This window comes from Xiphophorus maculatus, chromosome 23 (genome assembly GCF_002775205.1).
Source record: "Xiphophorus maculatus strain JP 163 A chromosome 23, X_maculatus-5.0-male, whole genome shotgun sequence".
NCBI lineage: Eukaryota > Metazoa > Chordata > Actinopteri > Cyprinodontiformes > Poeciliidae > Xiphophorus > Xiphophorus maculatus.
In genome coordinates, this window is record NC_036465.1 from 23,068,024 (window position 1) to 23,095,102 (window position 27,079).

At 39.6% G+C, this 27,079-nt stretch overlaps 3 protein-coding genes across 4 annotated transcripts in view; 2 read left to right on the forward strand and 1 right to left on the reverse strand.

Annotated features, from left to right (window-relative positions):
* cyfip2 (cytoplasmic FMR1 interacting protein 2) overlaps positions 1 to 1,686 on the forward strand; it is a 29,308-nt gene extending 27,622 nt beyond the window's left edge. Inside the window, exon 30 of the mRNA XM_023328531.1 lies at positions 611 to 1,686. Within this exon, the coding sequence (XP_023184299.1) occupies positions 611 to 778 (168 nt within the window). The 3' untranslated portion in view covers positions 779 to 1,686. The remainder of the gene's footprint in view (positions 1 to 610) is intronic.
* A 1,255-nt stretch (positions 1,687 to 2,941) lies between these two features.
* Positions 2,942 to 12,122, forward strand: hmmr (hyaluronan mediated motility receptor). Its single transcript, XM_014470064.2, has 20 exons — positions 2,942 to 3,094; positions 3,339 to 3,437; positions 3,532 to 3,617; positions 3,715 to 3,792; positions 3,936 to 4,124; positions 4,217 to 4,303; positions 4,422 to 4,533; positions 4,916 to 4,981; positions 5,149 to 5,222; positions 5,308 to 5,378; positions 5,920 to 6,287; positions 6,378 to 6,526; positions 6,614 to 6,849; positions 7,433 to 7,546; positions 7,676 to 7,876; positions 8,633 to 9,355; positions 9,470 to 9,542; positions 9,730 to 9,906; positions 11,583 to 11,745; positions 11,839 to 12,122. Exons 1-20 carry the CDS (start codon positions 3,049 to 3,051, stop codon positions 11,853 to 11,855), a joined length of 3,129 nt encoding a protein of 1,042 aa, XP_014325550.1. The 5' UTR covers positions 2,942 to 3,048; the 3' UTR covers positions 11,856 to 12,122.
* Positions 12,123 to 12,186: 64 nt separating this feature from the next.
* Positions 12,187 to 15,653, reverse strand: LOC102229304 (insulin-like). 2 transcript variants are annotated; one of them, XM_005795536.2, is made up of 4 exons: positions 15,568 to 15,653; positions 13,682 to 13,887; positions 12,379 to 12,562; positions 12,187 to 12,253 (listed from the first exon to the last, which is right to left on the reverse strand). In XM_005795536.2, the coding sequence occupies exons 2-3, from the start codon at positions 13,869 to 13,871 to the stop codon at positions 12,417 to 12,419; spliced, it is 336 nt and encodes a 111-aa protein (XP_005795593.1). In that variant the 5' UTR covers positions 13,872 to 13,887; positions 15,568 to 15,653; the 3' UTR covers positions 12,187 to 12,253; positions 12,379 to 12,416. The 2 variants fall into 2 exon arrangements, with proteins under 2 accessions (XP_005795593.1, XP_023184301.1); XM_023328533.1 differs by lacking the exon at positions 12,187 to 12,253 and having other exon boundaries at positions 12,293 to 12,562.
* Between the last annotated feature and the right edge of the window lie 11,426 nt (positions 15,654 to 27,079).

Sequence of the window (27,079 nt, forward strand, 5' to 3'; positions counted from 1 at the left end):
GAATGTGTTTTTTTTTTCTTGTCTTTATGTTGGGAACCTTCAGCTTTTTTATAATAACAGCAGAGACGATGTGCAAGAGAGCAGTAGCTGGAAAACAGCATCTTATTAATACTTAGGCAAATGTTCTTAACTTCTTCTTTCACATTAGCTTTAGTATCTTACATTAGCGATTAGCACTGCTAGCATTACATCACCGTCAGTCTCCACGTGTCTATAGATACTTATCTTAATTTTGTTTCCAAGGCTGCCAGAATTTCCAAATCCAGCCTGACCTGCTCAGAACATAAAAAAGAGCAACTTTACAGCCTTCCTGTTATTTGATCAAAGTGTTGCTCTCTCTCACCCTCTCGAAGCCTGACTTATAGCTTGACATGTCTTAGAAAATATAGTTTACTTTTAAAAAACGTATTTCATCTCTGTGTTTCCTCTGACTTCATATTTAAACACCTTGCTAATTCTCAAAAACATTTAACTTTGAGACTTCTTGGATTGTAAAATAAATAATACAATTTTCTCCCATTATTAGTGACAAAAAGCAAAAAAGTTCCAAAGGATATAAATGCTTTAATACTCAAGACCACCACCTGTGCTTTATTGTTTTCCTCCGCAGCCACTGAAGAAGATGGCAGACCGCATCAGAAAGTACCAGATCCTCAACAATGAGATATTCGCCATCCTCAATAAGTACATGAAGGCGGTGGAGACAGACAGTTCCACTGTGGAGCACGTTCGCTGTTTCCAGCCCCCTATACACCAGTCCCTAGCTACCACCTGTTGAAAAGGAAGAGCCTTGAAAAGATAGACATACTCTAAAAACATACTCTCTCCCATACGCACATACGTACATGCATACATTCCCTCCTTCAGCTGTGATGCTAAACTCTGCCTCACCACAGCAGCTTTCAGAATCCACTGACAAATTCATTTAAAATGCGACTCTCTTTACATGCTGAGGTGAAGTGGACCAGAGCAGAGGTTGAACTGTACATTCACATCTTTTTTTTTTTTTTATTTTATTTTAGATTATTTTTCGTGTGGCTCTCACTCTCGGATTCATGCATGCCTTCTATTATTTTAGCTGCTGAGTTTTGCATTGGACCACCGACGTATTGGATGGATTAAAGTAAAAAAACAAAACAAAAAAAACCTGAATCTGAAACGAAAAAATCTGCAATGAAATTTAAACGCAGTGCTTATTCAAACTAGATTGCTAAACTAAACCGGTCTGAATCCATTCACTGATCTGTCTGCGTCCATCTCACGGGGTCTACCGGGATTCTTCTGATCGACCCAATCATTACTCCTTTCACACTTTGCCTGCCTTCTTTGATTTGCAGTATTCACCTTTGCCTCCTAACAATCCAGCTTTGTTTGCTGCAAGTTCCACTGTAAAATTTCACTGTTTGGAGAAAAAAAAAAGAAGAAAAAGACAAGTGAAGTGTTGAGTGTTGTAATTGTCCTTGTTTTAAACTGTTATTAATACTTTTAGTTGACACATTCTTGGTATAATACTTGCCTATCTGCTATTGACTGGAAACCTCAATTGTTATTTTAACCCCTTCCTTTGTTAGTTGGAAAGATTTTTTATATTCTGTAAATGAACTTGGTGATATTATTTACAATTTTGAAAAGAGACATTCATCTGGAAAAAAAAAAAAAAAAGGTTTGCGTTTTTTAATGAAAAAATACTGAAGAAACAAGACCAGACAAATACCTCTAGGCTGTATGAAGATCAACCTGTTTTAAGTGTGAGTGGATGAGCAGACGCATTAAAAACACTGTTACAATAAAGGAAAAATAAAATCTTAACTAAAACTGAATTAAAGGGCAGTCTTCTATATAGAGTCAGTATTTACTATTGTTGAACTTTTGGTTTACCTTAGCAGTGTTATTAAAATATGCAAACTCCCACTTTTGTTTCATACAAAGGAAAAAGACAAATGATTCAGAATGACCACTTCTCAAACAGCCATGTGATCTGTTTCTGCTCCGTTTTGACAGAAGAAAGTTTCTTTTGTAAAACCCAGTGTCTTTTTATTCTATTTATTCAACTTATTGTTCATTTAAAGGTTAATCTAGTTAAAAATTAAGGTACCAATGTATCATGTCTAAACTTCAGCATGGCAGATGTAATTTATTGTCATCGGTGGCTCCATTTGTGACATGAGGCTTTGTTTATGATATGGTTGTACAAGTGAAAATGTTTTGAAGTAAAACAACAACAAAAAAATGGATAAAGGAATATAAAGTGTACAACAATGGTCCTGCAAAAGGATTTGAACTTATGTTGTATTTCCATGAAATAAAAATGTTTAACTTAAAAAAATCTTTAAGTGTGCTTTATTGTTCTGTACGGCTTTACATGTCAGAAAATATGACACTGACATTTGTCTTTGCGTTGGAAAAGTGTTCAGACAAATTTAATTTGTGGTTTAAAAAAAAACAAAGGACATATATCAACTATTTTATTTAACAGCTGAACATTCTGGCTTTTTAACACTGCGTAGATAAAGTAAAAAGGAATACATTAGGACCGGTTTAATTGTGCAAGTTTGGTTTCAGCTGAAAATGCTTGCACCACTTTCTAATAGAAAAATCAATCAATAAAAAATCACCTGGGATCAGTCAACTGCTGTGTTATGTTACTATGACATACTTTATGTCACAGTGTAGCTGATTTCAAAGTTCTAAAACGACAGAGATACTAAAAACACTCAGTGAATCTATAATGTTTTCTACTATATTTAATTTATTACGGTATATTTAAAATGCCAGTTGGTTCTGTTTTGTTTCGAGTTGTTCTGTTCGTTGAGCCAGTTTTTCCTTCCGAGGATTTGAGACCGATTGGCTGTTGGCAACGTGCGTCATCCAGTAGTTTAATTCCTATTGGACACGCAGGCGGAGGCTTACGTCCGACGTCGGTTTGAAAATTCAGCGGCGGAGCTGTGGCGTCTGTTGTTTATTTTTGCCGCTGTCGGAGCTGCTCTGCGTTGCTTTTCCGAGAGCTGTTTGAATTTTCTAAGCTCTAACACAAAGTGGAATAAAAACATGTCATTTTCAAGAGCCCCTTTGAAGAGATTCAACGAGCACATAGGTAAGTGACTTAAAAGAAAACCTCACAGTGCTAGCAGCGGCTGGTGGTGGAATTATCCACTTAGGTTGTTTAATGCTAAGTAGCTTAGCTGAAACACGTAGCTAAGGGTTAGCGTTAGGGTAGTAGGGCTAATCAAATATTAAAATGATCCGGGTATGCGTGCTGTCTTGTTACGTTAATTGTTGAATTAAAACGAAACTCCGATTCAAGGCTTACAGCAGCTAAACTGTAATGTTGTTTGTAGGGTGCGCCCCTCCACCGGGGTCCTATGATATTAAGTCGGAGGATGTGAGAGGAGCTGCTTCCTTTAACAGATCTGACAGATTCAGAGCCACCAGGGCAGGTATGTTGATCTCGTGCACACACTTTGACCATAAATGGTGTATCTAAAGCTGAAAGGTTATTTTGTGACACTTATTTTCTTCATTTGTGTCCAGCTGCTGGAGCTGATCTACTGCCTCCATCGCCTTCCAGAGGCGTCTTCATCTCTCCTGTCCGCAGGACTTTGTCAGTCGATGGACTTGTACGTTTAGTTACTTGAACTTCTTCTACTGAAACTGAGAGGGATCTTTACTGTCTTTAGAATATAATTTCGTGCTCTTTTCTAATTTGTTACACAGACTACAGGATCAAGTGACAAAAGAGAGGGGAATAGCCTGACATTCGAGAAGAAGCAGCTGAAACTGTTGGAAAAAGAGGTACGCTTTATGAACTAAGCATTTCTAAATGAATGTAAAAGTGTTTCAGTGGTTTTTCTTTTTTGTTTTTTTTTTTTTTTTTTTGGCCTCTAGCAAACCATCAGTACTGTCCAAATCAAAACTTTAGACAAATCTGTTTACAGATCCGCTCGCTGGTTCAGCAGCGAGGAGAGCAGGACCGCCGTTTGTTGGCCCTGGAAGATGACCTGAAGAAGTCTGAGGCCAAGCTGCTTGCTGCGGTTAGAGAGAAGACGGGGCTCTCTGCCAGCGTCGTCACGCTGGCAAGACAACGAGCCGAGCTCAAGAAAGTCAACGAGTTCCTGAAAAACAAGGTGCGGTTTTTGCCTCGGCACTTGTAACTCCTCAAGTTGTGAGGAATTTTTAAACACTGCTGCATGAAAGATGTCATCTCATCTTTATTTAGGTTTCCGCTGATGCCACTAAAAAGAGAATAAATTCCCTCACAATGGAGCTGATGGAAGCTAGGAACAACCTGGATGTTAAAAATCAAGTATTGCCACGTTCTATACTGGTTTTAATGGCAGTAAAAGCTGCTGGATGTTTTTTTTTTTTTTTTTGACTGCATGTAGGTGCACTGATACATTTTTTTTTATTTTGGTTTCATCCAGGAGTTAAGTCTTCTACAAGTTAACACTGAAGGCCAGCTGAAGGTGATGGAAACTGACCTCCAAGCTGCTAGGACTACAGTCTCTACTTTGCAGGATAGGAATAAAGATCTGGGTAAGATCTATTACCATGGAGACAGATGCATCAATCAGAAGCCACTTTCTGATAGCTGGTTTTTGCAAAGCTTTGACCTGTTGATGAACATTTTTGCCTCTTTCATTTTCCTTTTAAGTACAATATTATGAGAATGCCTAAAAATGCGTAAATTTTCTTTTTTCCTGCTATTAATTACTCATATTAGGAATCACACCACATGTCTGAGAGACATATGATGTGAACAATATGATTGTGGAGTTGACGACTTTACTTAGCTTTAGCGTCTAGCAATCTGTTTGGTTAGCAAGGCTAGCATTCAGGTTCTTTCTACATCCCTAAGTGTTGCTGGAATTTCCAACATTTTTTGGTTAAATGTTTTCTTTTCTTTTTTTTTAAATAGAGGATCTGCATGAAGTGACAAAAAGCCGGAACGTGGAGCTTGAGAATGAAAAGGAGAGGTTAAATGGTAAGTGTCCCTCCATCTGGGGAAAAAAAAAAAATCATTTTGTCAACAATGCAGGGCGGTTTAAGATGCATATTAACACTTTAGTTGCAAAGATAACATAAGCTGCATGCACTATTTTGTTCAGAGTTTTCTGTGCAAACTCTGTAAGCACTAACTTTGTTTTTCAGGTGAGATTCAGGAGCTGAGAGAGGAGGTCAGGGTACTCCAGGAGTACTTGGATGCAGCTAATGACCAGATTCAGGTTTGATCTATAGCTACATGAGGAAGTCTGACTTCATCACATCTGTGTTGTAAAAGGCATGAAGACAATGTTCATGTGTTTGCAGGACCTCCGTTTGCAGATACAAGAGAAGACACAAGAAGATGATGTCGTTGGTTCCAAAGGAGAGAAACTTAAGTAATTAAAAATTCCTTTCATTTTCTCTTTTTTAAAAAAATCTATATTGTAAGACTTCAACAGCACATTCCTTACTAGGCCTGTGGTTAAAAAAAACAAACAATATGTATATATTTTTTAACCACAATAAATCATTTAATCGCATGATAAACTAAAAGCGCGATAATTTCCAGTTGGACAACAGTTGTTAAGGAGATGCTCCCCTTTAATGTCATTGAAAAGCCAGCTTTTTGAGAAACGCTGCAAACAATTGACACCCAACACAAAGTAGTTGGCTTCCACTGCCTGTCAATTTTGCTTGTTTTCCCCGAGACAAATGATTATTTTCTGAAATGCCATTTTAGTTAAGAAGACTTCATAATCTATTTTAATTGTTGTCGTTTTATTTCTGTTGCTTATGTAAAATGGTTTGCAGTTCCAGTGTTAAATGAAAATAGTCTTAAAATGATAGTATTATCATTGCCTCAATAATTCCTGGGACAATTTATCGTCCAGCAAAATTGCTCTTGACAAGCCTCTTCGTGGCACTTGTCCCCCACAGGCATCTAGAGACGGAACTGGAGCAGAGAACAGGAGCGCTTCAAACCACGCAAGATTTGCTGAAGCAAAAGGAGGAGGAGGCTAACAAATTCCAGCAGGAGCTGCAGGCATCCAAGGATGCTTTGTGGGATGTGGAAAAGATGTTGGAGTACCAAAATCTGGAGCTCCAATCTGCACAAAAGTCGGTCATTGACATGGAGAAGCAAATGAAGTTGGCCCGCCAAGAAGTTGAGGACTCTCAGACGACCGTCCGTCAGCAAGAGGCCGAGCTTACCCGGCTGAGGGAGGTGCTCAGGAGGACGGAGAGGGAACTCGACGAGAGGGTAGCGCATCTTGAACAGAAGTGTCTGCTCTCTGATGAAGAGAGAAGTACGTTCATCTCCTCCTAATGCCCAATGTCTCGTAGGGTTATACAAAGCTTCGCAGTTTGTGTGAGAGGAATATCTTATTTGGTTTCAGGTAAGGCTCAGGAGGAAGGGTTCAGGAAAGTAGAGCAGCTGAAGAACGAGCTGATCGTCTTACAGCAAGCTAAACGAGATGAAAGGAAGAGACAGATCCAGCTTGAGCAAGAACACACAGCACTCACAGAGGAGCTGGCCAAAGAAAAGGTTATATAAACATTAACCTCTTATATAGATCATACACCGAATGACTGCTAGCTCTGTAGTAAACGTCTGTTCTGTTGACATCTGCAGGCTCTGGTGGACTCTCTGACTGTGCTCGTGGAGAAGGAAAGGGAAGAGACCGAAGAGCAAATGAGACAGCTAAAAGAGGAAATGGAGGAGGTGCTGGGGGAGCTGGCTGTGATGGAGGAGCAGGAGCAGATACGGCTGGAGGGGGCCCAGAAGAGTCAGGAGGCCCTTCAGAGCCTGCAGCGGGACAAAGAGGAGCTGGCGAATCAGCTGAGGGATGTAGAAGCCCTTCTGGAAGGGTGAGTGAACAACAGCCAGAGACGATGCTATGATACAAGCCAAAGATCTGTAGCACAGGTTAGACATAAAAAGTTTGAAAATCAAAAGTAGGGTTGAGCAAAGGGTACCTGAGGCTATTTCCACTAACTGCAGCAATTTTTAAGCCGATCATTTTCATAGTTTCCAGAGCATTAGTCGCATGGAGAGAACAAAAATAAGTCGCAGGATCAAACAAAATATGAAAAAAGTGCAACTTATCAATCAGAAAATGTGGTAACTTCCCTTTCTGTTTTGCCAATAATCATCCACATATCCATTCTATTTATCCTCTGTAAAAGGGCGTTTTGTTTTTTTGTGCCAAGAAATAAATCTGTTTCGCGGTTCGACGCAGCATGTCGTCCACATATGGGCGTTCATTTCTGTTTTAGAGAGTCGAGGCTTAAAAAGTCTTATCATAAAAGTGCGTTTTTATCTGCTCTGCCGCTTTGAAACTGTTGGAAATTTTTGATTGCGATTTAGTTTCATACTTTCTTGGGTTTTTCCTGCACTCTGGCTTGATTAAGATTTACTCCTTAACAATCTATTCCCCTCTGCCTTTGCTAGGAGCAGTGATGTGGCAGCGATGAAAGCGATGCATCTTGCAGCAGTGAGTGAACTCCAAGAGGCATGTAACAACTCACAGAGAAAGATCGAGGATTTTGTCACGGAGCTGGAAAGGTGAGCTCCTCCCGAGTGTCGGCATTTCCTGGTGTTCCTTTGCTTTAAAGTCACTTTGATTTATGTTGCCTTTAAACTTTAAGTTCTGTCGGCATCCCGGCTTCACAGAGTGCTTGTCTTCCTTTTCAGCACCAGAGAGGCTCTAAAGGAAGCTAAAGGAAGACAGAGAGAACTGGAAGCGGAGGTGGGGAGAGTGACCTGCCAGCTGAAGGAGGCGATGGACAAAATGGTTGAACAGAAAGAGGAAGAGATCAATAGAGTGAGGGGGTGGACGGACGAGCAACAGGAGAGACTGCAGGCTGAAGCAAAATCAAAGGAAGAGAGTTTAAGGTATACTCAAAACTACGGCTTGGCAACATTGCGTAAAAATAAAATCTCCGATTTTCTTTTCCTACCAGATATATATATTTTTGCTTTCCTTTCTAAAAGTTCGAAGAGACAAATGCTTTCAAAAAGTGGCTTTTATTTCAGTCATCCCTTCTGTGAGTTGTACGACTCAGTCTTGGGGGCCAGACTACAAGAATTTGTAATTATGAGAATATATATGAACAGAATAAAGATGCAGTTTCGCCAGAAGAACGTCTTAAAATTGCAAGAAAAATCTTGTTTTGATTAGTGGGGGGGGAAAAAGCTTCTGGAATTATTAAAATGTGACACAGATTCACATGAACTGAGCTGTTTTTCTTCAAAATAGACTCAGTCGTTTGTACAATCATTTCAACATACTACTACTGATAATAATTTGACTCGTTAAAAGATGACATATTTCCTTGTCTGTAAACTATTACCAAACTGTGACTTCATTTTGATTTCTTTATGTTGGAGTTCTCCTAAAATTACTACTTCATCCTCCTAATATTACGACTATTCTAATAAAAATAATAATAATAGAAGCTGTCAAACAAGATGGCGTCTGACATCACTCTGAACTATGGAAACCTAAGAATTTCCATAGTTCAGAGTGATGTCATTGGGAGAAAAAAAAATTGCCTTCAAAAATTTGATTGACAAAATCAATTTATCGCCCAGCCCTACAACTCTCTTTTTTTCTTTTTTCTTTTTTACTTGATTTGTTTCATCTTTTAGGGTGTTGCATGAGCTTCAAACTTGCCTTGCTCAAAAAGAAGAGGAGGTGAAGGCCGCGCAGGCAAGCCATGCAGCTCAACTCGACCTGCTTCAGAAGGAGCTACAGGCGCAGATAAGCGCAAAGGAAGACGCGCTGAGACTTTTAGAGGAACAGAGACTGAGTTTTTCTGAGAGGGAGAAGTCCCAGAAACTGTTGGAAGACGTTATTTGGCAAAAAGAAGCAATGTCTCAGCAACTCCAAAAGGAAAGAGAAGAGAAATTAAAAATCCACGTGGCCCTTCAGGAGGAAAAACTAGCGTTTGAGGCTGAGCGGAACAACCACGAGCAGGTCAGGTCAGAGGTGCTTAAACTACAAGCTGACTTGGAGATGCTAGACCAGGAAAGGAGGACTCTGCTGTCGGAAGTGGAACTTAAAAAGGACTTCAGCCATGCGCTCGAGAATCGGCTGAGCGCCGCTGAGCGGGACAGAGATCAGTTTCAGTCTCGCCTGGACGACGTCGAACGAGAAAACGCCGGCCTGCGGGCCCAATTAGACCGCTCGCGGGAGAAAGCGGCGGCTCTGGAGCACGAGTTGGACAAGCAGCAGCAGCAGCAGCAGCAGGACGGCGGCGCTCTGAGGGAGCAGCTGGAGGTACTGACTCAGGAGAAGGTCACTCTGCAGTGGGAAATGGAGGAGCAGCGACAGGAACTCCAAAGACAATTAGCCGAAGCGCAGGAGAAGAGGTGAGCGGTAATGAATATTTCTCTCTGATGTGGAGCTTTTTTTTCCTGTTTTTTTTTCTTTTTTTTTTTTTTTTAAATCTGCAGTTTTGTAGCTAATCACGCCTATCTTTGAAGCTCCCCGCGCTCCGAGATGGAGCGCTGGAGGAAACAATATGAGGAACTGTTCGTCAAAGTCAAGCCCTTCCAGGTCAGCTGATTTTTTTTTTTAATATATAATTTTTTCATTTAGCAGAAGAACCGTTCTGGACGAACGCAAAAACAGACAAGAAAAACTTGCCGTTTTCGTGGCACGGGGGTTACTCCTCGTCAGTTTTTGTATCTGCAGATGTTAATTTGTCAAACTAAATAATACTTGTGTTGGCGCGTTCCCACAGGAGCAGCTTAACGCATTTGCAGCGGAGCGAGATGCGCTGCTTAATGAGAACGGAGCGAACCAGGAAGAATTAAACAAATTAGCCGACGCTTACGCTTCCCTCCTGGGGCACCAGAACCAGAAGCAGAAGATCAAACATGTGATGAAGCTCAAAGATGAAAATATCTCTCTGAAACAGGTAAAATGGTAGAGCAGCGCTGCCTCTCCCAAAAAGGGCATTTTTTATTCCCTTTGGTCTGTTTTTTGATCATAAAGGGGCATTTAAAAATTCAGAATATTGCTGAAAAGCTTATCGTTCAACTTAAGAGCTTAAACTCTTGTTACATTGATCGATTCAAAGGCTATATCTGGGGGTAAGTGTTTATTTCTCCTGATTTATACATTTGTTTCATAGAGGAAACTTTGTATATCTGCGATATACTCAAGTTTTGGTTTGGATGGCATCACTAATTTTTATTCGGGAATGGTTAATTCAGTGAAATCAACAGCTGTGACCCATAGAATGAATGCATCTGTCCCTGCAGATGTGCTGGTGTATCAGATTTTTCTTCCACTCAACTTTCAATTAATGTTCTTGGATACAGCACATTGTAATCTTGCCATATCTGGCTTACCCTCCTATTGGTGATAACATCCTGTCACCAATTGGTGAGGTCAAGGGTGGCAAGTGAGGCAGAGCCTCACTTGTCATAATGGAAAAATGATAATTTATGTTGTTATTTTCACCCTGTAGTTTGTGCTGTAAAGTATTCTTTTTATTTAGATTAACCAATTTTGATTATTCTTTCTTCAAAATTGTTGAATTTTCTTAATTTTCCATTCAAATGCTCGGAAGCGCAGCAGCGAGCTGAGCCTCACCTGGGATTGAGCAACTGCCATTATATGAAAGCATGTTCCTCCTGTCTGTACGTCGCCAATAAAGTGGTTAAAAACATTTAATATATGAACTGATTTTCCATAATTTAGCTTATGTATATAATGTACAGTGTTTTTTGTCACTAACTGTGTGTATACCGTGTATCGTGTGCTGAGGAGCGATCAGAAACGGCAGAGAACAGATTCGAGGTGAGGCAGGCAGTTCTCTTGCCTCATGGCAGGGGGCGCTCATGATCACCGACATCGTGACTCCACAACTGCAGAGTAAGAGGCAGTAACGGCGAGCTAGCCGTACAGTAAAGTCAAGTGCAGCGATATATTTATAGTTTTCTTCTCATACCACAGCAGACACTTATTAATAATCGCAAAAATAAACATTAAGCCTAAAACCACGTTACTGCAACAGACTGAATGTTCTGCTCTTTGTATGGAAGATATTTCAGCGTTTATTTTTTTAGGAGCGTTGTTGCTATGGCAACGAGTCTGCGTGTAGCCTGGCCAATGCAAAGGATTAGAAAGACGTGGTTTTGAGTTGTACTTTAACTTTGAGTTGTACAGCGCAAAATTAATAATACCTACATTTCCAAGTTTCATTGAGTTAACAGAATTATTGTACGGCGGCCGCGCGGCTATCCATGACGTAAGCTTTTTGCCCTCCAGCTGTTGTCCGCAGGCGCGAACTTTCCTTATGTAAACGATAACATGTTTACATGCAGGTGGTCCACATTTGTATATCTAATTATGATTAAGTCAGTGCCTCACCGCACGTCACTGGTGTATAAATTTCTGAGAAACTCCGTTTATTAGCTAGAATCCATAAATCATAAAAATCTAAAGTAGTGTATGCTTAAAATGTATTACTCTTATTTAATGAGTTGCTTTAAGAGAGTTCTCTTTTGATTTGAAATGATGGGAATCAACTTTTCAATGGTATTTTGACACATCGAGCCGCATCTACATGCCTCTCCTGTTTTGTAGGAAGTTTCCAAGCTTCGTTCCCTTGTGAGCCGCCAGAAGAGCGATTTGGACCAGCTGAGAGCAAAGCTGCCCGGCGCTCGTCGTCGCAGGTTTGATCCCAGCAAGGCCTTCCAGAACAACAAGGAAAACATTCAGACTGAAGCAAATGATCCTCTTGGAGAAGGTGAGCTCCAAGCTGCTCTCTACTCGCTCGGTTTTTGTTTTGCCGTGACTGCTGGTTTCTGATCCTAATTATTTATTTTTTGTTTCGACTTAGGAAACCACAAAGAATAGTGGAGTTGAAGAATGGAAAGCGAAAAGGAAAGACATGTTACTAGTTTTTGTTTCTCTGCGATGTTCTTAAAATGTAATCATAGTTCCAACAGGTTTTTTGTTCAAGTGGATGCAAGATGCGTCTGAATTGGATAACAGAGCTCCAAACATAAAATGCATCTTTTTATGTACATTTGTAGTTTTTATTGCAGCAGGGTTCTCTTTAAATATGGTGGCTGTAAATGTTTACTTTGTAAATAAAGATTTTTTTTTTTTTTAATCCTTCGCACCAATGTATTTGTGATTCATTCACTTCAGGGTTTTTGCTTGCCTCATCTTCGCCATGTCGCTCCTCAGCCAGTAGAGGGCACTCCAGGACCGCAGCCGCCCGGCTGCAGCCCACTTTTCACCGACACCAGCTGACAAAGAACACAAATTCCATCATTGCAGAGAGGAGCCTCGGGTTATGGGTCATGACGCTTTATTTCCTTCACTTGATAAGACATAGCCAGCGAGAGTCGGGGACAGAAATTGACTTCCGGACCTCTTTACAAGCTATGAGTAGTGCTAGTTGCGGAGTGGTCAGTTGCAGTAGTCCTCCAGGTGGTGAATGCTGCACGGCTTGTGACAGCACTGCTCCACGATGCCTCTCTTCACCTTGGGCTCGTCACGGGCAGACAGAACCCTCCACAGCCGCTCCTCCACTTTGGCCCTTTTCGCCAGGAACCCTTTGAAGTAGAGAAAGTTCCCATACATCCGCATTAAAATCCCGCTGCGCTCGAGCCAAAAAAAGAAAGAAAGAAAGAAGCTGAAAACACTATTACTGTTAAGACTCTCATGGAAAGTCGACATGTAGAAAAATATTGATTGCAGCAATCCATTTAGCCTTGTTAGTTTCTGCCTCAACAGTGAGGGGGGAGGGAGGGCGTATGAGAAAAAACGATGACGCACCAGCAGAAGCATAGCATAACTGATGCACCCTGATGTTAGCTTCAAAGCATCAGCAGAACGTTTGAGGTGGAAGATCTAAATAATGTGTTTAGGGAATAGCTTAATGAGGAATGTTGGGATTTCACAGGATTTGTGATGAATGGATTTGTCACATAACAGAAGTTTAAAGCGATCCTAAACCAATTGCATGTCTTTATAAAAGAAGCTGCAGAATGACTTAATGATGGCCTGGGCCATTGGTTACATTCAGTTCAGTGAAGTTTTCTGCATGTTGTCGCCTTCAAAAAAATAAAATAAAAATAAAGAAACATCTTTCCTCCAGCCATCAAATGTGGCCCTTTCTTACTATTAAGCTTCAGCTTTTCAATACAGTGTGGGTGAACAAAGCCAGACTGGGGGGTCGTAAGGCAAAGTCGTGCTGTTAATTTCCGAACTCCCGCCACGAAAGGAAGCACACAAACTTACTTTCTGCAAATCAGAAGTAATACTTTAAAAAAGAAAAAAAAAAACAAAGAAAACTTCCCAGAGTTGAGGGGTAATTTTCAAGTGAGATTCTGTGAACAGGTAACTTCCCTGGTGAAGGTATTGACCTTACATGCCACACCTTTCAGATTTATACTTGTATAGCATTTTAAAAATTGCATCCTTTTAAAATGCCGATCTTTGTTTATGTTTTATTTTGTGTTTTCTCAAAATACAAAGTTTATTATAAAGTTAAATACGTACAAAAGCTGCTCTTGGAGTAAAAATTATCATTTAAATTTTAAATGTTTAAATGAAGAAACTTACAGCAACATGACATCTTTCTGCTGCACATAAGGGAACTTTACATTGGAACTAACTATTACATAACCGAACCTCACTATAACCAAACCACCTCTTAGATGCGTCCGTACCAAGCAGATTTTCCAGGTCCCGCTTGTGGGCTCGGTTTGGACTGTAGTAAAATCCTCGCTCCCCACAAATGAAGTAGAGGGCGTCGACCAGGTGAGAGCCACACAGGTGCTGGTTTGGGGCCAACGAGGCCCCTGGAGAGTGGAGCACAAGCAGAAACAGCATAGAGAATATCCATGGTATCCTGGCCATAGAGGAGGGGGGACCACTTGGACAGAGAACCAAAAGGAAATAAAACAATAGAAATTAGGTTTCAACAGTGCAATAGTGAATCCACATATCCACTTATAATTCATGGACTGAAGAGAAAATAAAGTGTTGATTAAACCTAATTATAATTTTTTTCACTCACTTTATTCCTCGCGAAACTGAAAAATATTTTGCCAGGAGTCTGTCACATTCTTTCAGGTTAACCAGGCTTCTAGCAGAGCATAATAGCACACTGAAAACAGAATGGCATGCCAATGCAAATACCACACTTCAAAGCGTGCAGACAACAATGTAAGCATAGTTTTTGTTAGCTGATATCAAAGGAATGCTTTAATGAGATCTTAGAGACCAGCTATTGCATCGCATTAGTCAAAAATCTTATGGTGCATGCTAATGGAAGATCTTCAAAAGTTCAGACAAAAGCAGCATTTTAGGCACACCTGCTTTTTATGAGTATTGTCATAAATGGAAACGGTACTAAATATAAATCACCTGGGGGAAAAATGGAATTTTCACTTTCGATATATAAAAAAGGAGAAAATAAAGTATTCTGAATGACTCCAGACTTTTAAATTTAGAATGATTTTATTTTTCCAGCATCGCAGTGAATCTGAGCACACGTCTTAGCTAAAGAGTGACTTCATGTTTGGGTAACAGAAAAGTGTGGGCAGTTATCTAAAGAGGACTATGAATTAGAGAAGTCATTTTGAGATTTGGAGGTCTGTGGTCAAGACAAATATTTTCCACACGTGGAATGTTGAAACTTCATCTAAAGATTTTTGAAAATGTGCGAGAAAGAAATCTCAATTTTGTGAATGTCCATAGTCATATTGACGGTGTGGATTTTTGATAGTTTTGAAGTCAGATGTCCAAAAAATGTGCTAGGAGATGTCATATTGATACAAAGAAATATATATAATTAAAAAAGATTAAGAAATTTGAGTCTGGAAACACCTAAGAACCATGTAATGTCTTTGAATAGGGAATTTTTTGCGTCAAGAAAAGAATTTATTAAATTGCCAAAAAAGACTATTAAAGTCACATAAAAAAATCATCTTTTTTTCTCTACCTTTCTTTCTTTTACTTGCTTGGTTTTTCTTTCTTTTTCATGCCACTTAGATCACTTTTATTAACATCTAAAAAAAAAAATAAAAAAAAACATAACATCATCAAAATTCTCCATGTCTCATTTGTTTCTTAAGGTTGGTACCCTCAGTGCCGTCTGGCTGTTTTAGTGGTCATTAGTTGAAATGGTTTGTCAAAAAATCCACAAAAATGCAATTGAAGTTCTTAGTTAAATGCCACGTGTGATTGATTTGTCTCACAGGTTTAAAGTTCGGCTCCTTTTTCAAGGTGAAAACCGTATCCAGCAGTCATTTAGAAACTATATAGACCTTTTGTGGACATCTTGTAGTATGCTGCAGATTATTGGATGTAAAATGAATCAATTTTAGTGTCTTTAACAATGTACTTGTGCCAGGCATTAGAAAATTGGCGGAGCACTTTATCAGGTCCGCCACTCCTCTATTCCTTTTGGCTGCGCGCCATTCTCCTTGGCACAGCAGATTGGTTGAATTATAGATCCCGTCCATGCTCCGCTTTTATGTTCATCCTGGTTATTATAAGTATAAATCTTGACAGCTAAAATCTTGAGGGAACAGAGGGAAAGCTCTCTTACCTGTGTTGTAGGAGGCGGTAGAGCAGCTGGTGGTCACGGATGAAAAGGGCCTGGATTGCAAGGTGCAGAGAACATCTCTACTTGGCCACCTTCCCCCTTTTTAACGCTCCACCTCCACCTGGCCTTTGCTAACCACAGCAAAAAGTCAAAGGTCGTCTCATTAACACCTTGACCTGTAAGCACTCTTGATCTGCTCTGCTCTGCTCTGGCACCACGTCATTTAATTGACTTGCGGACCAACTGGATCACTTCGAGAACCCAGCCACACAGAATGATACCCATCTCACATCCCCTGCTGCGTAGTGGCCTCACTGGCACTGTTCAAAAGCTCACAAACACCATATGTCACACTGTGATCACACAGAGTAGATTAGAAGACTTTGAAGCTTATCATTGATCAGCGGTGTTGTGTTTAATCAGTCAATTTATTTTGTTTTCCTTATGTTTCGTAGGGGGGATCAAGCTGTGGTGAACAATTTCAACATTGTTAACTCACCGGTATTATAATCTGTCAAAATCAGTCACAGTGATCTTTATCATACGTTGAAGTTTTTTTTTTTCTTTTTTTTTTAAGTTATCATGATTAACATTTTACAATGACCACTGCTGAAATGACTATAGTTTAGTTACTTGTACATAGAAAAACACATTTTGAATAAAGCAAGATAGAAACAGAGATGGCGATGCCACCTAGAACTATAACCACAGGCTAAAAGGAGAAAATTAATGACTAGTGATTTGAACTCTTAAAACACTAATTAAAAATCTAACATTTATTAAAAGTTTAATAGCCTCCCTGCAGATTACAGGGTTTAACACAGTAAGTCTGAGTTCTACTGCCAGATTAACATTCAAACATTAATTTGATAAGTTTAACAAAGAAAGGAGAAAAATTCAAAGTTTCTTCCACCTTTGGTCCTTTAACTTTTGACACTAGAACCACTTCATAGAACGGAGGGGGAAACAAAGCCTGGCTCACAAGATCAGTTTTCCCGCTCACTGAACTAACTGGATCATTTCATGTGCTCGTTTCTCACAGTACCATCTCTGAGCTCTACTAAATTTTAACCATAAACCATCCAGTTTTTCCACGTCAAGTGTAAACTTTGAGACAACAAGACTTGCATTGGAACAACATTCCAATGCAAGTCTTGTTGTGAAAATAGAAAGTCACAAAGTGACACACACAAATCCCAAGCTGTATAGAAAAAAAAAATCTTTCACAAGCTTTAAAGGAAGTTTTTATGGATATAGCGCACAACGCGAGGAGTCATGACGAGTGGCTGGTCAAAAAAACTAAGGTGGACTTGGAGTAACGTGAGAGACATGTCAAATTAGGAAAATTAATTATATTACACTATTATGGTAGCCAGTCTACTATCTCATCCCTAGGGATATGTTTTTACATTCAAAGTTTTAAACATGCAACCATTCTGTCGAATAAAAAAAACTAGCCCATAATATTTTTTTTTCCTTTTTAATTAATCCATATTTAAAATTTAGATGGTCAGTTATTTTCAATACTTTCAGGATTTCTACATTACCAACGTATGACCATTCATATAAGTCATTTTGGGCATTAAGAAAATAAACTTTAATTTTAGCACAATACTACCCCTCATGAAAAAAAAAAATGTTTTAGAAATTCTAGGGTGGCCCCAGAGGAGGACATTATTTTTTTGTGTTTTTAAGCTAGAACCCGACAACATTATCAAGTGACCTGGGGGACTAAATGGTTTCTTCAATGCAACGGGCTGCTTTGAGGAAGGCATTACATAATTGTCAGTGTGGGCTGTAATGATGTGCTATATGATAATCATTATATAGCACATTTTCCCTTCAGATAATGTCTGATGCATCCCTCAGAGCTGCGAGCACTGACCATAGAGAGCCTGGATTTAACATGCAACAGGAACACTACAGAAGAAAAAAAATGGAGTTCTTAATTGCGTATCTTTTTAACTCAGCTTCCAGGCAGCAGCTGCTCTTGATAATTTCAGGGCATCTCCTGGTGGGTGAGCCAGATTTAGATGAAAGTTGACATACTGTATAATTTCTTGCAAATGATGAGTCAATCCCTGAGGTAAGGCGCTGCAGCACTGCATTGTACCAATATTTCTTTGCCTTTGACTTTTAGTGGAACTTTTTTGAGAACAGAACCTGGAGGGCACTCCGGAAACAGAATTGTGTTTATTTGTATAATTAAAAAAGCAGAGTTAATATTGAAAAGTTTGCATTTAAAAAAAAAAAATCACAAGTCAGCAGGAAACTACTTTCTTAATCAATGAGACAAATGGACAAGTTGTCTCAGGGATGCGCTTTATGGCCTAAGGCAGTGAGAGTGAACACTACAACTCATCCGAAACAACTAAATCTGTAACATTGCAAAACAACTGTTTATTTGCACTTAGTTTTTTTTATTGTTCTTAGCTTTATTTTCTTTTATCTATGCCCATTAGTTTAGCCATGTTGTCTTTTGATACTCATTTTCCTGTTATTATATTATACCGAAGGATAATTGATTAAATAAAGATTCTTAATATTGATCTGGACAATGTTTTTTTTTTTTATTTAATCAGTGTGGAATATTCCAGCCCAGGTTTGACAAGTCTATATATTTTAGGTTTTATGCTTGTCTAATTCTAAGTTGGTTGTAATGAAGAAAAAAAAAACACAAGACAAAAACATAAAGGAGCCCTCTCATTTTATCAATTCATAAACAAAACAATAAATACATCTCAAACAGCATTTTAAAGACTCAACGTATTTCAGATCTGGAGCAAGAGGTGAATAAAGACAATCCAGGTACATTAAAAACCTGTGAAACAACACTATCGATTTTTGTGAGTCGCTAACTTTAGCTCATTAGCAGCTAATGGGTAGTACAGAAAAAGTAAGAGTGGTAGAGGCTAAAATTAAATGTTGCCCGACTGCCAAACAGGAAGTCTTTATTGGTCTAGTCTGTCAACACAATAGGAACACTTAAGAACTACTGAAAAATATGAGTATAGAAGACAAATATAGGGTCTTCAAACACTTTTATGTCAGGAAATCATGATAGCTCACACTCCATCAGACAAAGTGAAAGGCTGGCAGTAACTAGAGATGTTGTTTCGTGAGACAGACTGTACTTTTCCAAAACAAATTGTGCTTAATATTGCAAAATCTTGAGCCACGAGATCTTGTTACACTCCTGTTGTTATATAGACTGGCTAAAAACGATACACCTCCTTTAGCTTTTTCAAGCAGTCCAATAGGCTATGCTAAAGGCCGAGTTCAATTTCCTTCATAGAAAATTCTGCTTACTTTGCTAACAGTGACCCTGTAGTCTCTGCTGGACCATCTGGTGAATTAAACAATGACGGTGGCTGGAGTGAGTGACAACAATTCCCTTCAGTCCATACAAATGTTGTCAAGACTCGATAGGAAAATTATGTCAGGCCCCGTCTTGTATTCTCAGTACTGAAATCTAACTGCTCCCGCCTGCCTGTGTTGTTGGGTTCTTTTTTTAGAATAATGTGACTTGCATGATTTTCTTGAATTTTGTTTGTTCTACTATTCAGCTGGATAAGTATGCTCCAAGCAAATTTTCCCCTGTTGAGACATTTGAATCTCATTTGCTCTCGATAAAATAGCCTCTCTTACATTCTTTCTGTCATTTTTGACATTTTTTATTTTTTTCCATGGAATATTGGGGGGAGGTCGGTGGAAAAACAGTGCTCGCTCTTTCCCCAGACACTTATACTCCAGCTGTTCTCAGGGTCATTCTACAAGGAAAAAAAAAAAATCCTGGTCTTCACAAGGGGCATCCTCAGGGTTTGGCATTTAGGTTGCCTGGAAGGCATCCTATTCAAACACTCGAAGTACCTCAGCTGACTCCCAGAGCTATGGCCGCTATGGTCTTCAAGTGCTTTTGGCTAACTAAATTGTACTTTCTTAAAAGTTAGACCAAACATCCATTGCAGAAAACCCCTTTTAAACACTACAATTCCAATTACCACAAAGAAACTAACAGCAAACCATAGTTAGCTGTCCGGGGGTACACTTTGCAACTGACTCAATCCTACATGCACAAAGTGACTGTTGAAAACTGAAGAATGAAAGTTCTGGACGCAACAAAGAATTACATTACAATCACCAGTTTATCACAGGACAACAGGGAGACACATGGCGGCTGTTCATGCATGATACAGTCATATGCATAATTTTGATTCGCCAGTTGACTTAATGATTAGGTTTTGTACTGTGAGAGGAGGCTGGAGTGCCTGAAGAAACCTCAGCATGCATCAAGACAAAATGTAAAAGGCCCAAGCCAGTATTTGAACCCAGGACCTTCTTGCTGCTAGGCTATAGTTCTCAGGTGATTTTTGGAAAAAGAATAAATGTGGTTAAAATAGAGCTTCCTCTGTAGGCTGAATTTATAATTAGGGTGAAAAAGTCATTTTGAACATTTAAGACTCTCTAGCATTCCTTAAGCCATAATCTCTAAAACCTTTTATGTTGGCCATTGCTGTCCTGTGGGTACAGCTCAGTTAGGGACTGTGATTGGTCTGCAAGAATTGCTTAAGTTCGTGGCAAAGTGAAACATTAATCTGAAAGTGAGAATGCAAATCAGAACATTAAAGTTTGGACTCCATAAAGAAGCTTTAGCTCACCGCAGAAGGCAGGTGAAGCGGTTTGTCTATCCTGCAGCAGGTAAACGACAGCGGGAGGCAGAGAGGTCTATCAGAACCAGCTAATGACATAGCATCCTCAGAGGAAAAAATGAAAGAAGTAGGTGGGAAAGAGGAGGCTAACCACCACCACCACCACCATCTTGACACTCTGATTTCAGAAGGTGTTAAATGTAGAACCAGAAAAGAAAAAAGAGAAAAAGCCCAACTTTGCTGTGCTTTTAAACACATTTCTTAGGGAATTGGGGCAAAGCGGCGAGAGATGCGAACAACAGGCACATCCTTTCAGGCTGGGTCACGTGGCTGCTTCAAACATGCACATCAAATAGCACAGAACAGGCAGCCACCCTAGTCACGCCGAGACAGACAGGCGTTGGGTGGAAAGTCGGATGGGTCCCTAAGGTGAGAGTTACGTAACTCCTCTTCCAACTGCAGTCGAGGAGATAAAAGAGAGTGCGGAGTTCAGTCTGCAGAGGTGGTGTTAATCTGCACTGATAGAGGGCCTTTTTACCCTTGTAATTATCCAAGACTTTCCGAGGCTAGAAACTGAAGAGACTTAGAACATCAAAAAAGAAAAAAAAAGAAATCATTGACTGACAGTGCATGCAACAGAAACAGCCCGGGTCATTATGTTTTCATGTGAGAGTTTGAACTGTAGGAAGGCAGAAGTAATGAGACTGATTTCCATAAGCCAACTCCGAGAAGCAGATGCTGATACAAAGACTCAGAGAGGATTCATCTGTTCCTTAGACTGGGAAAATCTATGCATGCGGAATGATTGCTGGCCTAAAAGAAGAAGAGAAATCATCATAAAAGAGTATCAAAAAAACCCAAAACAAACCAAGTCGGAGATTTATTTCTTTATGCTAATCTTTGGCAAGGGCAAACAATATGAAATCTGGCAGGTCAAACGCCCCTGTCATATATAAACACTATGCCATGCATCTGTGCGCATAAGCACAAAAGACAGACTGGACGTGTCCTCCTGTTCCAGACGCTGCCCTCCATGTATGTCACGGCCTGCTGGCTCATATCCGTGACAGAACGCCTTGGACTTTCAGAATTTGTTGGTCTGCATGTGTTGTGTGTGGCGGGGGGTGTGGGGGTGTGTGGGCGTGTGTGACTGTGAGTGAGGAGGAGTGGACTGCCCTGTTGTCTGCTCTCCTCTGTCCCCGCAGTGACAGTCGCTAATGCAGTACTAACCTCTGTCATGACCTACTTTGCTATGGTGCCTCAATCCCGACCCTTATGGAGCGCACATACTTATTAATAATAAATAAAACGAAACGAATCTCTTTAGAATCCCAAACACGTCTTTTTTTCTTTTTTTTTTGAAACTGTACACACAGGGCCATCTTAGCAGATTGGGATTTGAAGCTGACTGCATGGGTACGGGGACAGAGCTTGGTGAGAGCATTATTTGACAGCTGAGAAAATGACTGAGTGTTATATATCTGACACGTTCCCAAGAGAGAGGTGAGGAAGGACAGAATGATAGCCAGTTTGATTTTCAGCCCAGAAAATAGATTTCCATTTAAACCCTCATGCGACCAGCCTTTTCAAGCTGAGCTCTGGCCAAGACAAGAGAATTTCATTTAAAAGTGCCATTTCTCTAGTTTTTAGCGTGATTGATTGATCCAAGAGCATCTTGCTTTCTCGCTAAAGGGATTTGTTTTGTTGTTTTTTTCCCCTCAACGCCCCATCTGAAGAGACAGAAAAAAAAAGGGAAACTAAATTCAATTGTTAACCTTGAACGTACCAATAAGACGTAGCGTGAGCTTAAAATGCGGTTGAGCTCTCCCATTCCTCACCAAAACTGGGCGTTCACCCCCGGCTTTGGGACTGATGGGATGAAATCTTTATCTTGTTGACGGCGACAGCGTTTAAAATCTGTTGGGGTTTTTTTTAAGCTTTATCGGTCCAAAGACAAAGTGTCTGGATCTGTGTGAAGCTGGATGAACAGAATCAGTGGAGGTCTGAAATAAGTGTACATCAATACAAAACAACATGTGGCGCAGGCTCACCACTGCCAAATTCACCGCTGCCAAGTAACACCTCCACTTAGTGGCCACACATCAAGTTATTTCTGTTATTATTAAGTATTTTTGAAGAACTGGGAGAGATACATACTCAAATCAATACCCGGGTCAAAAAAAACAAGAGTTCAATTTATTGATTTTTTGTTTGCTATTCAGTTTTACATCTTCTTTCTGAAACACCAAAACAGGACATGAATTGGAATGTATATGTGTAAATTATGTCACCGTATTAAAACAGCAGAATTTTACTATTATTATTACAACTATAATGCTGTTTTAATTCATTGTAGTGTTTCATTAAAATATAGGCACAGTGACTAGCACTGGTGTTCCACTTTCAGGTTTTTGTGACTACAGATGAATTGCCAAACCGAATGGAGGTGAATTAATGACAAAGATGAGATTCAAGTAAATGAAAAGCAGTTTATTTTACAAAAAAAAAAAAAAAGAACAAAAAAATAATATCTTTGATGCTGCACGCCCAGTCCAGAGTTTGTTCCCCCATATTTTTGGCCACCACACTTCAGAGCAACTTTTTTCCCTCAGGCAGTGAGAATGACACCATCTTCCGGCCTTTTCCTTGACAACATATCTATTTTTCACACTTGTTCTTTTACTAATTCATATATAACTTCCATCTGACGAGAATAAAGGAACCACATCTATAATTACTGACTGAATCTCGGGCTGCATATTGATAATTAAATTGATTCCTGAATCTTGAATGCTCCCCCACTTCGTTCCTACACTTATTTTACGTTACGACTCCATGTACGGGTTTGGCAACTGAGGAAACCATTTGCCGCAGTTTTGAAAGCAAAACCTGCTTCATGCCAAAAGATGTTTGCAGGTCAGTGTAGCTCCTAAATTATTTCACTAAGGAGCTATATAGTTTGGATTTCTTATGTTGAGATACTCAAGTCATTTACTGTTGTTGCACAATTTATATATTTGATTTGCAACTACTAACTAACCAACAGATGTTTGCTTCTGTTGGACTGTCCACGTTTCACGAAAATAATAAAATCTTAATTCCTTATTTTTCTTTTCATCATGATAAACTCAAAAAGTGCACAAATGACAGCTTTTCTTCGTCATACAGTTGACAACTCAGGCAGAAGCGTTTCAATAAAAAAAAAAAAATTAAAGTAATTAATGATGCCAATTAATGCCAATATGTTGAGGATTGTAATGTTTAGTTTGTCCTGTTGGAATATTCCATCTCCATGCTGTTGGCTGCTTCTCTAATAAAATCCTCCTTAACTGCCCTGTCAGCCTAAGTGGACAACCATGTCTCAGTGGGCTTTCTATTTTGAGTTATTTCCATTTCTGGATGATGGATCGAACAGAGCTCTCTAGGATTGGATATTATTTTATAACCCAGCCTTGCTTTAATATGCTTTGCCAACTTTCTCGCTGAACTCTTCAATGTGTTCCTTGGTTTTCATCATTCTGTTTGTTCATTATTTTCCTCTAACAAATGTCTGAGGTTAAACTCATTAGATATAACGGTAATTTGTTGCACAGCCTTTTATTTAGGAGTTAACAGCAAGTGCAGCTTCCTTTTTTATTTTTCTGAATTTTACATCCAAAAATTCGGAGAACATTTTCTCCCTTTCCCTCCACTACCCAATTTGACCTTTCTTTGTGTTGGTTTATGTCATAAAAAGCACAATAAGTCATATTTAGACTTGTTGTTACAACGTCAAATATCTATAAAAACACAAATGGTCCTTTTTTAAAAAGATCATTTAAGTCATCTACATCTCATGTGGCTGCTCTTCTATATCTGCATGACCTTGCTAATGTTACTTTTGAAAGTTTTCATGTGTTTTTCTTGAACAAGGTGATGTGAGGCAGTCACCATGCGTCATGTACATCAGACTCTCTCATGATCGTCATTACATAATGTTGTATGAAGTCTTATGAAACTTATGTATTAATAAAATGCATTTAGTGCTAAAGCTACAGGTTTGTCTAGCCTTTATGCGGAGCTGTTGTGCACTGGAAGATTTAATATTCTTCACCTGAGGATAATTAGCTGCTTTGAACTGACAGAGTTCTGCTACTTTTTTTTTCCCTTTTGTGTTTTTGTTGGAGCTTAACAATAGAAACCGTTCCATAATTATTTTTTTTTCTGTCTTAAATATTTCTTTGAATGCCTCTATTTTCTTCTCTTTTTGTAAAATTGCTTCTTTTTTTCTTTTAAATTCCTTCGTTGTAGCATTTGTTTAATGTAACTGCAAATTGCCTAAGCAGCAACCTAAAAGTCGACCTCCTAAATCCAGCCACCTAAACTGGAAAGGGTGGAGGAAGGGAGAGCATCAATCAGAAAATAACACACACAAAAAACATCTATGCATTTATAACAAACCTCATTTACAACAAATCAACAAGTAGCTTTGGTGTGGGATGACTGGGCTTCAGACTTGAGGGCTGCAGCTTCAGTTGGACCGCCGCAACTAAATGTGTTGTGTGAGTATGTTTGCACAAATCGATATGACCGGTATCACCTCACTGAGTCTGCCTCCCCCTGCTCCGGGAGATAAAGCACAGGGAGCAGACCTACAGCCAGACGTATGAGTGGGATTAACAACCAGCACTTATTTGGGAGAAGAAAAGAGGCAGAAGCTAAAGATATAAGGATCCCAACACTTTTCATTATTTTGTGGAGTAGGTGTACAGCAGGTACTGTCGAGGAAAAGGTCAAAATCAATCAATCCGGTGCTATCTATCTGCCTTCCTCAAATTGCATATTGACTCCATGTAACAGTCTCCAAACTGGTGGATTAGATGCATGTTGACAAGGGTCTAAGGCTGGAGAGGAGCTATTTTGCTACAGTATCTATGCTTTCAGAGAGCTCTGAGTTGATGTTACTGAGCCAGAGTTGTTCATTTCTCTCCTCTCTGCTCTATTTCTTCCTCCATAGTGTGGGTGTTTATGTGAGGCGAGAGAGAGAGAGATAAAGAGAGAGAGAAGTGCTTGTGCTCATGGAGCAGAATGCCAAATGTGCTCTGGTTTGTATATTGGTGTGTGTGTGTGTGCGCGGGTGTGCTTGTATATGTGACACCTGAAAGTTATCTTGATCGTTAAATGTCCACTTCCTGCGGGAGCTGTCAGAGTGCCGGTGTGTTTCTTCAGTGTGTGGCTGCAGAAACGGGCTGCATGTCGCCTAAACTGGAAGCCGCCCGGTTCACTTAAGCAGGGGTGTCAAACTCCAGTCCTCAAGGGCCGGCGTCCTGCAACTTTTAGATGTGCCTCTGCTGCACCACACCTGAAAAGAATAATTAGGTCATTAAGACTCTGGAGAACTGATCTACACAAGGAGGAGGTAATTAAGCCATTTCATTCCAGTGTTTTGTACCTGTGGCACATCTAAAAACTGCAGGACAGCGGCTCTTAAGCCTGGAGTCTGACACCTGTGACTGTTGAACGGGAAGTATTAGCTTTGATGTGTTGATGAGAACCTTTCAGGTGTTCTCTATGTGCCTCACAAAAATACGTGCCTTTTCCTCAACAGCAGCATTGCAAAGTTTTGAAGTTTACATGAGTGCCATTCAGATTTGTTGAATTTTGTCATATCACAACCACAGTTTTTATTAGTATTTTAGATTAACACAATATAGTACATACTGGAATGAACATCATACTTCAGGTAAACTTCTGTGGAACCACCAGAAGATGCTATTACAGTATTTTAGCTAATATGTCTACCATCTTTACACATCCAGACCAATTTCCTGCTGTTCATTACAGAAACGCTAAATCTCGGTAACTGACTGGTTTGAGAGCAAATGTCACCGTTTGCTAATTTGATTTAAACAAGTTCTTCGCGACAGGTGGATCAGAACCCAAAATTGGGTCCCAGAGCCATTTTCAGGTGGGTTTACAGCCTTTTTCTTGGGCAAAACAATAAAAAAGAAAAGTAAAAATGACCAGAAGGTTGTCTTTTCAGGTTGTGAAATATTGCCCTCCAAAAGCAGTATAGCACCCGTGGTCTCACACCAAATAAGCAAACTTTCTTTACGCCTTTTCAAACTACTTTTAAGTAGTTGAACAGTCTTGATTTAACGTATGACATGGCAGCGTATGGCATAGAGCGTCATATTTTCTGCTCTTGAGATTAGGGATTGTTGTTTTGGTTTGTCATTAAATGGTTAATTGTATTCAGATTTACTGTGATGCAGTTTCACTTTTCATTCAATAAACTGGAATGTGGAAACTTGTCTCAATTTGGGACACAGCTTTAAGGCAAGATCGTAGGTCTGGTCAGTACCACTTTTTTCAGATTTTTTTTTTCAACCGTTTAGTTTTTTTCTTCCACTTCTGAATACGTCACTACTTTATGATAGTATGTAACAAAAAACACAATAAAATCCGTTAAAATGAGTGGTAGCGTTGTGATAGAAAGTAAAAAAAGTTGACGGGTTATGAGTATTTATGCAAGTCACGGTAATTGGTAAGAGAAATTAATTCCTTTCTTCTTAATATTCAAAAGCAGTGGTGTGTTTGTAGTTGGGACTTTATTGAAAGGCTTTGGCAGTGGAGCTGCTTAATACTGTTCTTATTGTGCATAACTCCAAATGTCATTATTTTTTTCTCTCACAAACCGGTTTACCTTCCGTTCACAACAAATCGTACGTGATGCTCGATCAGACGTGTTACCGATTCATGAGCGGTAGAGTGTTACCGGGTGTCAGAGGAAACTCAGAGAGACACAATTCTTTGAAGAGATTTCCCTCCGAGTAGCCACAACGGCGAAATTCGGGGAACAGAAGTTTGGGATAAAGGATAAAGGT

What these genes read in the sequence shown, in the direction of transcription:
- hmmr (XM_014470064.2), top strand. Translation starts at nt 3,049, where the DNA reads ATGTCATTTTCAAGAGCCCCTTTGAAGAGATTCAACGAGCACATAG. An exon ending in GAGATTCAACGAGCACATAG is followed by an intron (nt 3,095 to 3,338) that starts GTAAGTGACTTA and finishes TGTTGTTTGTAG; the next exon opens with GGTGCGCCCCTCCACCGGGG. An exon ending in TGAAACTGTTGGAAAAAGAG is followed by an intron (nt 3,793 to 3,935) that starts GTACGCTTTATG and finishes ATCTGTTTACAG; the next exon opens with ATCCGCTCGCTGGTTCAGCA.
- LOC102229304 (XM_005795536.2), bottom strand. Translation starts at nt 13,871, where the DNA reads ATGGCCAGGATACCATGGATATTCTCTATGCTGTTTCTGCTTGTGCTC. An exon ending in GGACCTGGAAAATCTGCTTG is followed by an intron (nt 12,563 to 13,681) that starts GTACGGACGCAT and finishes TCTACTTCAAAG; the next exon opens with GGTTCCTGGCGAAAAGGGCC.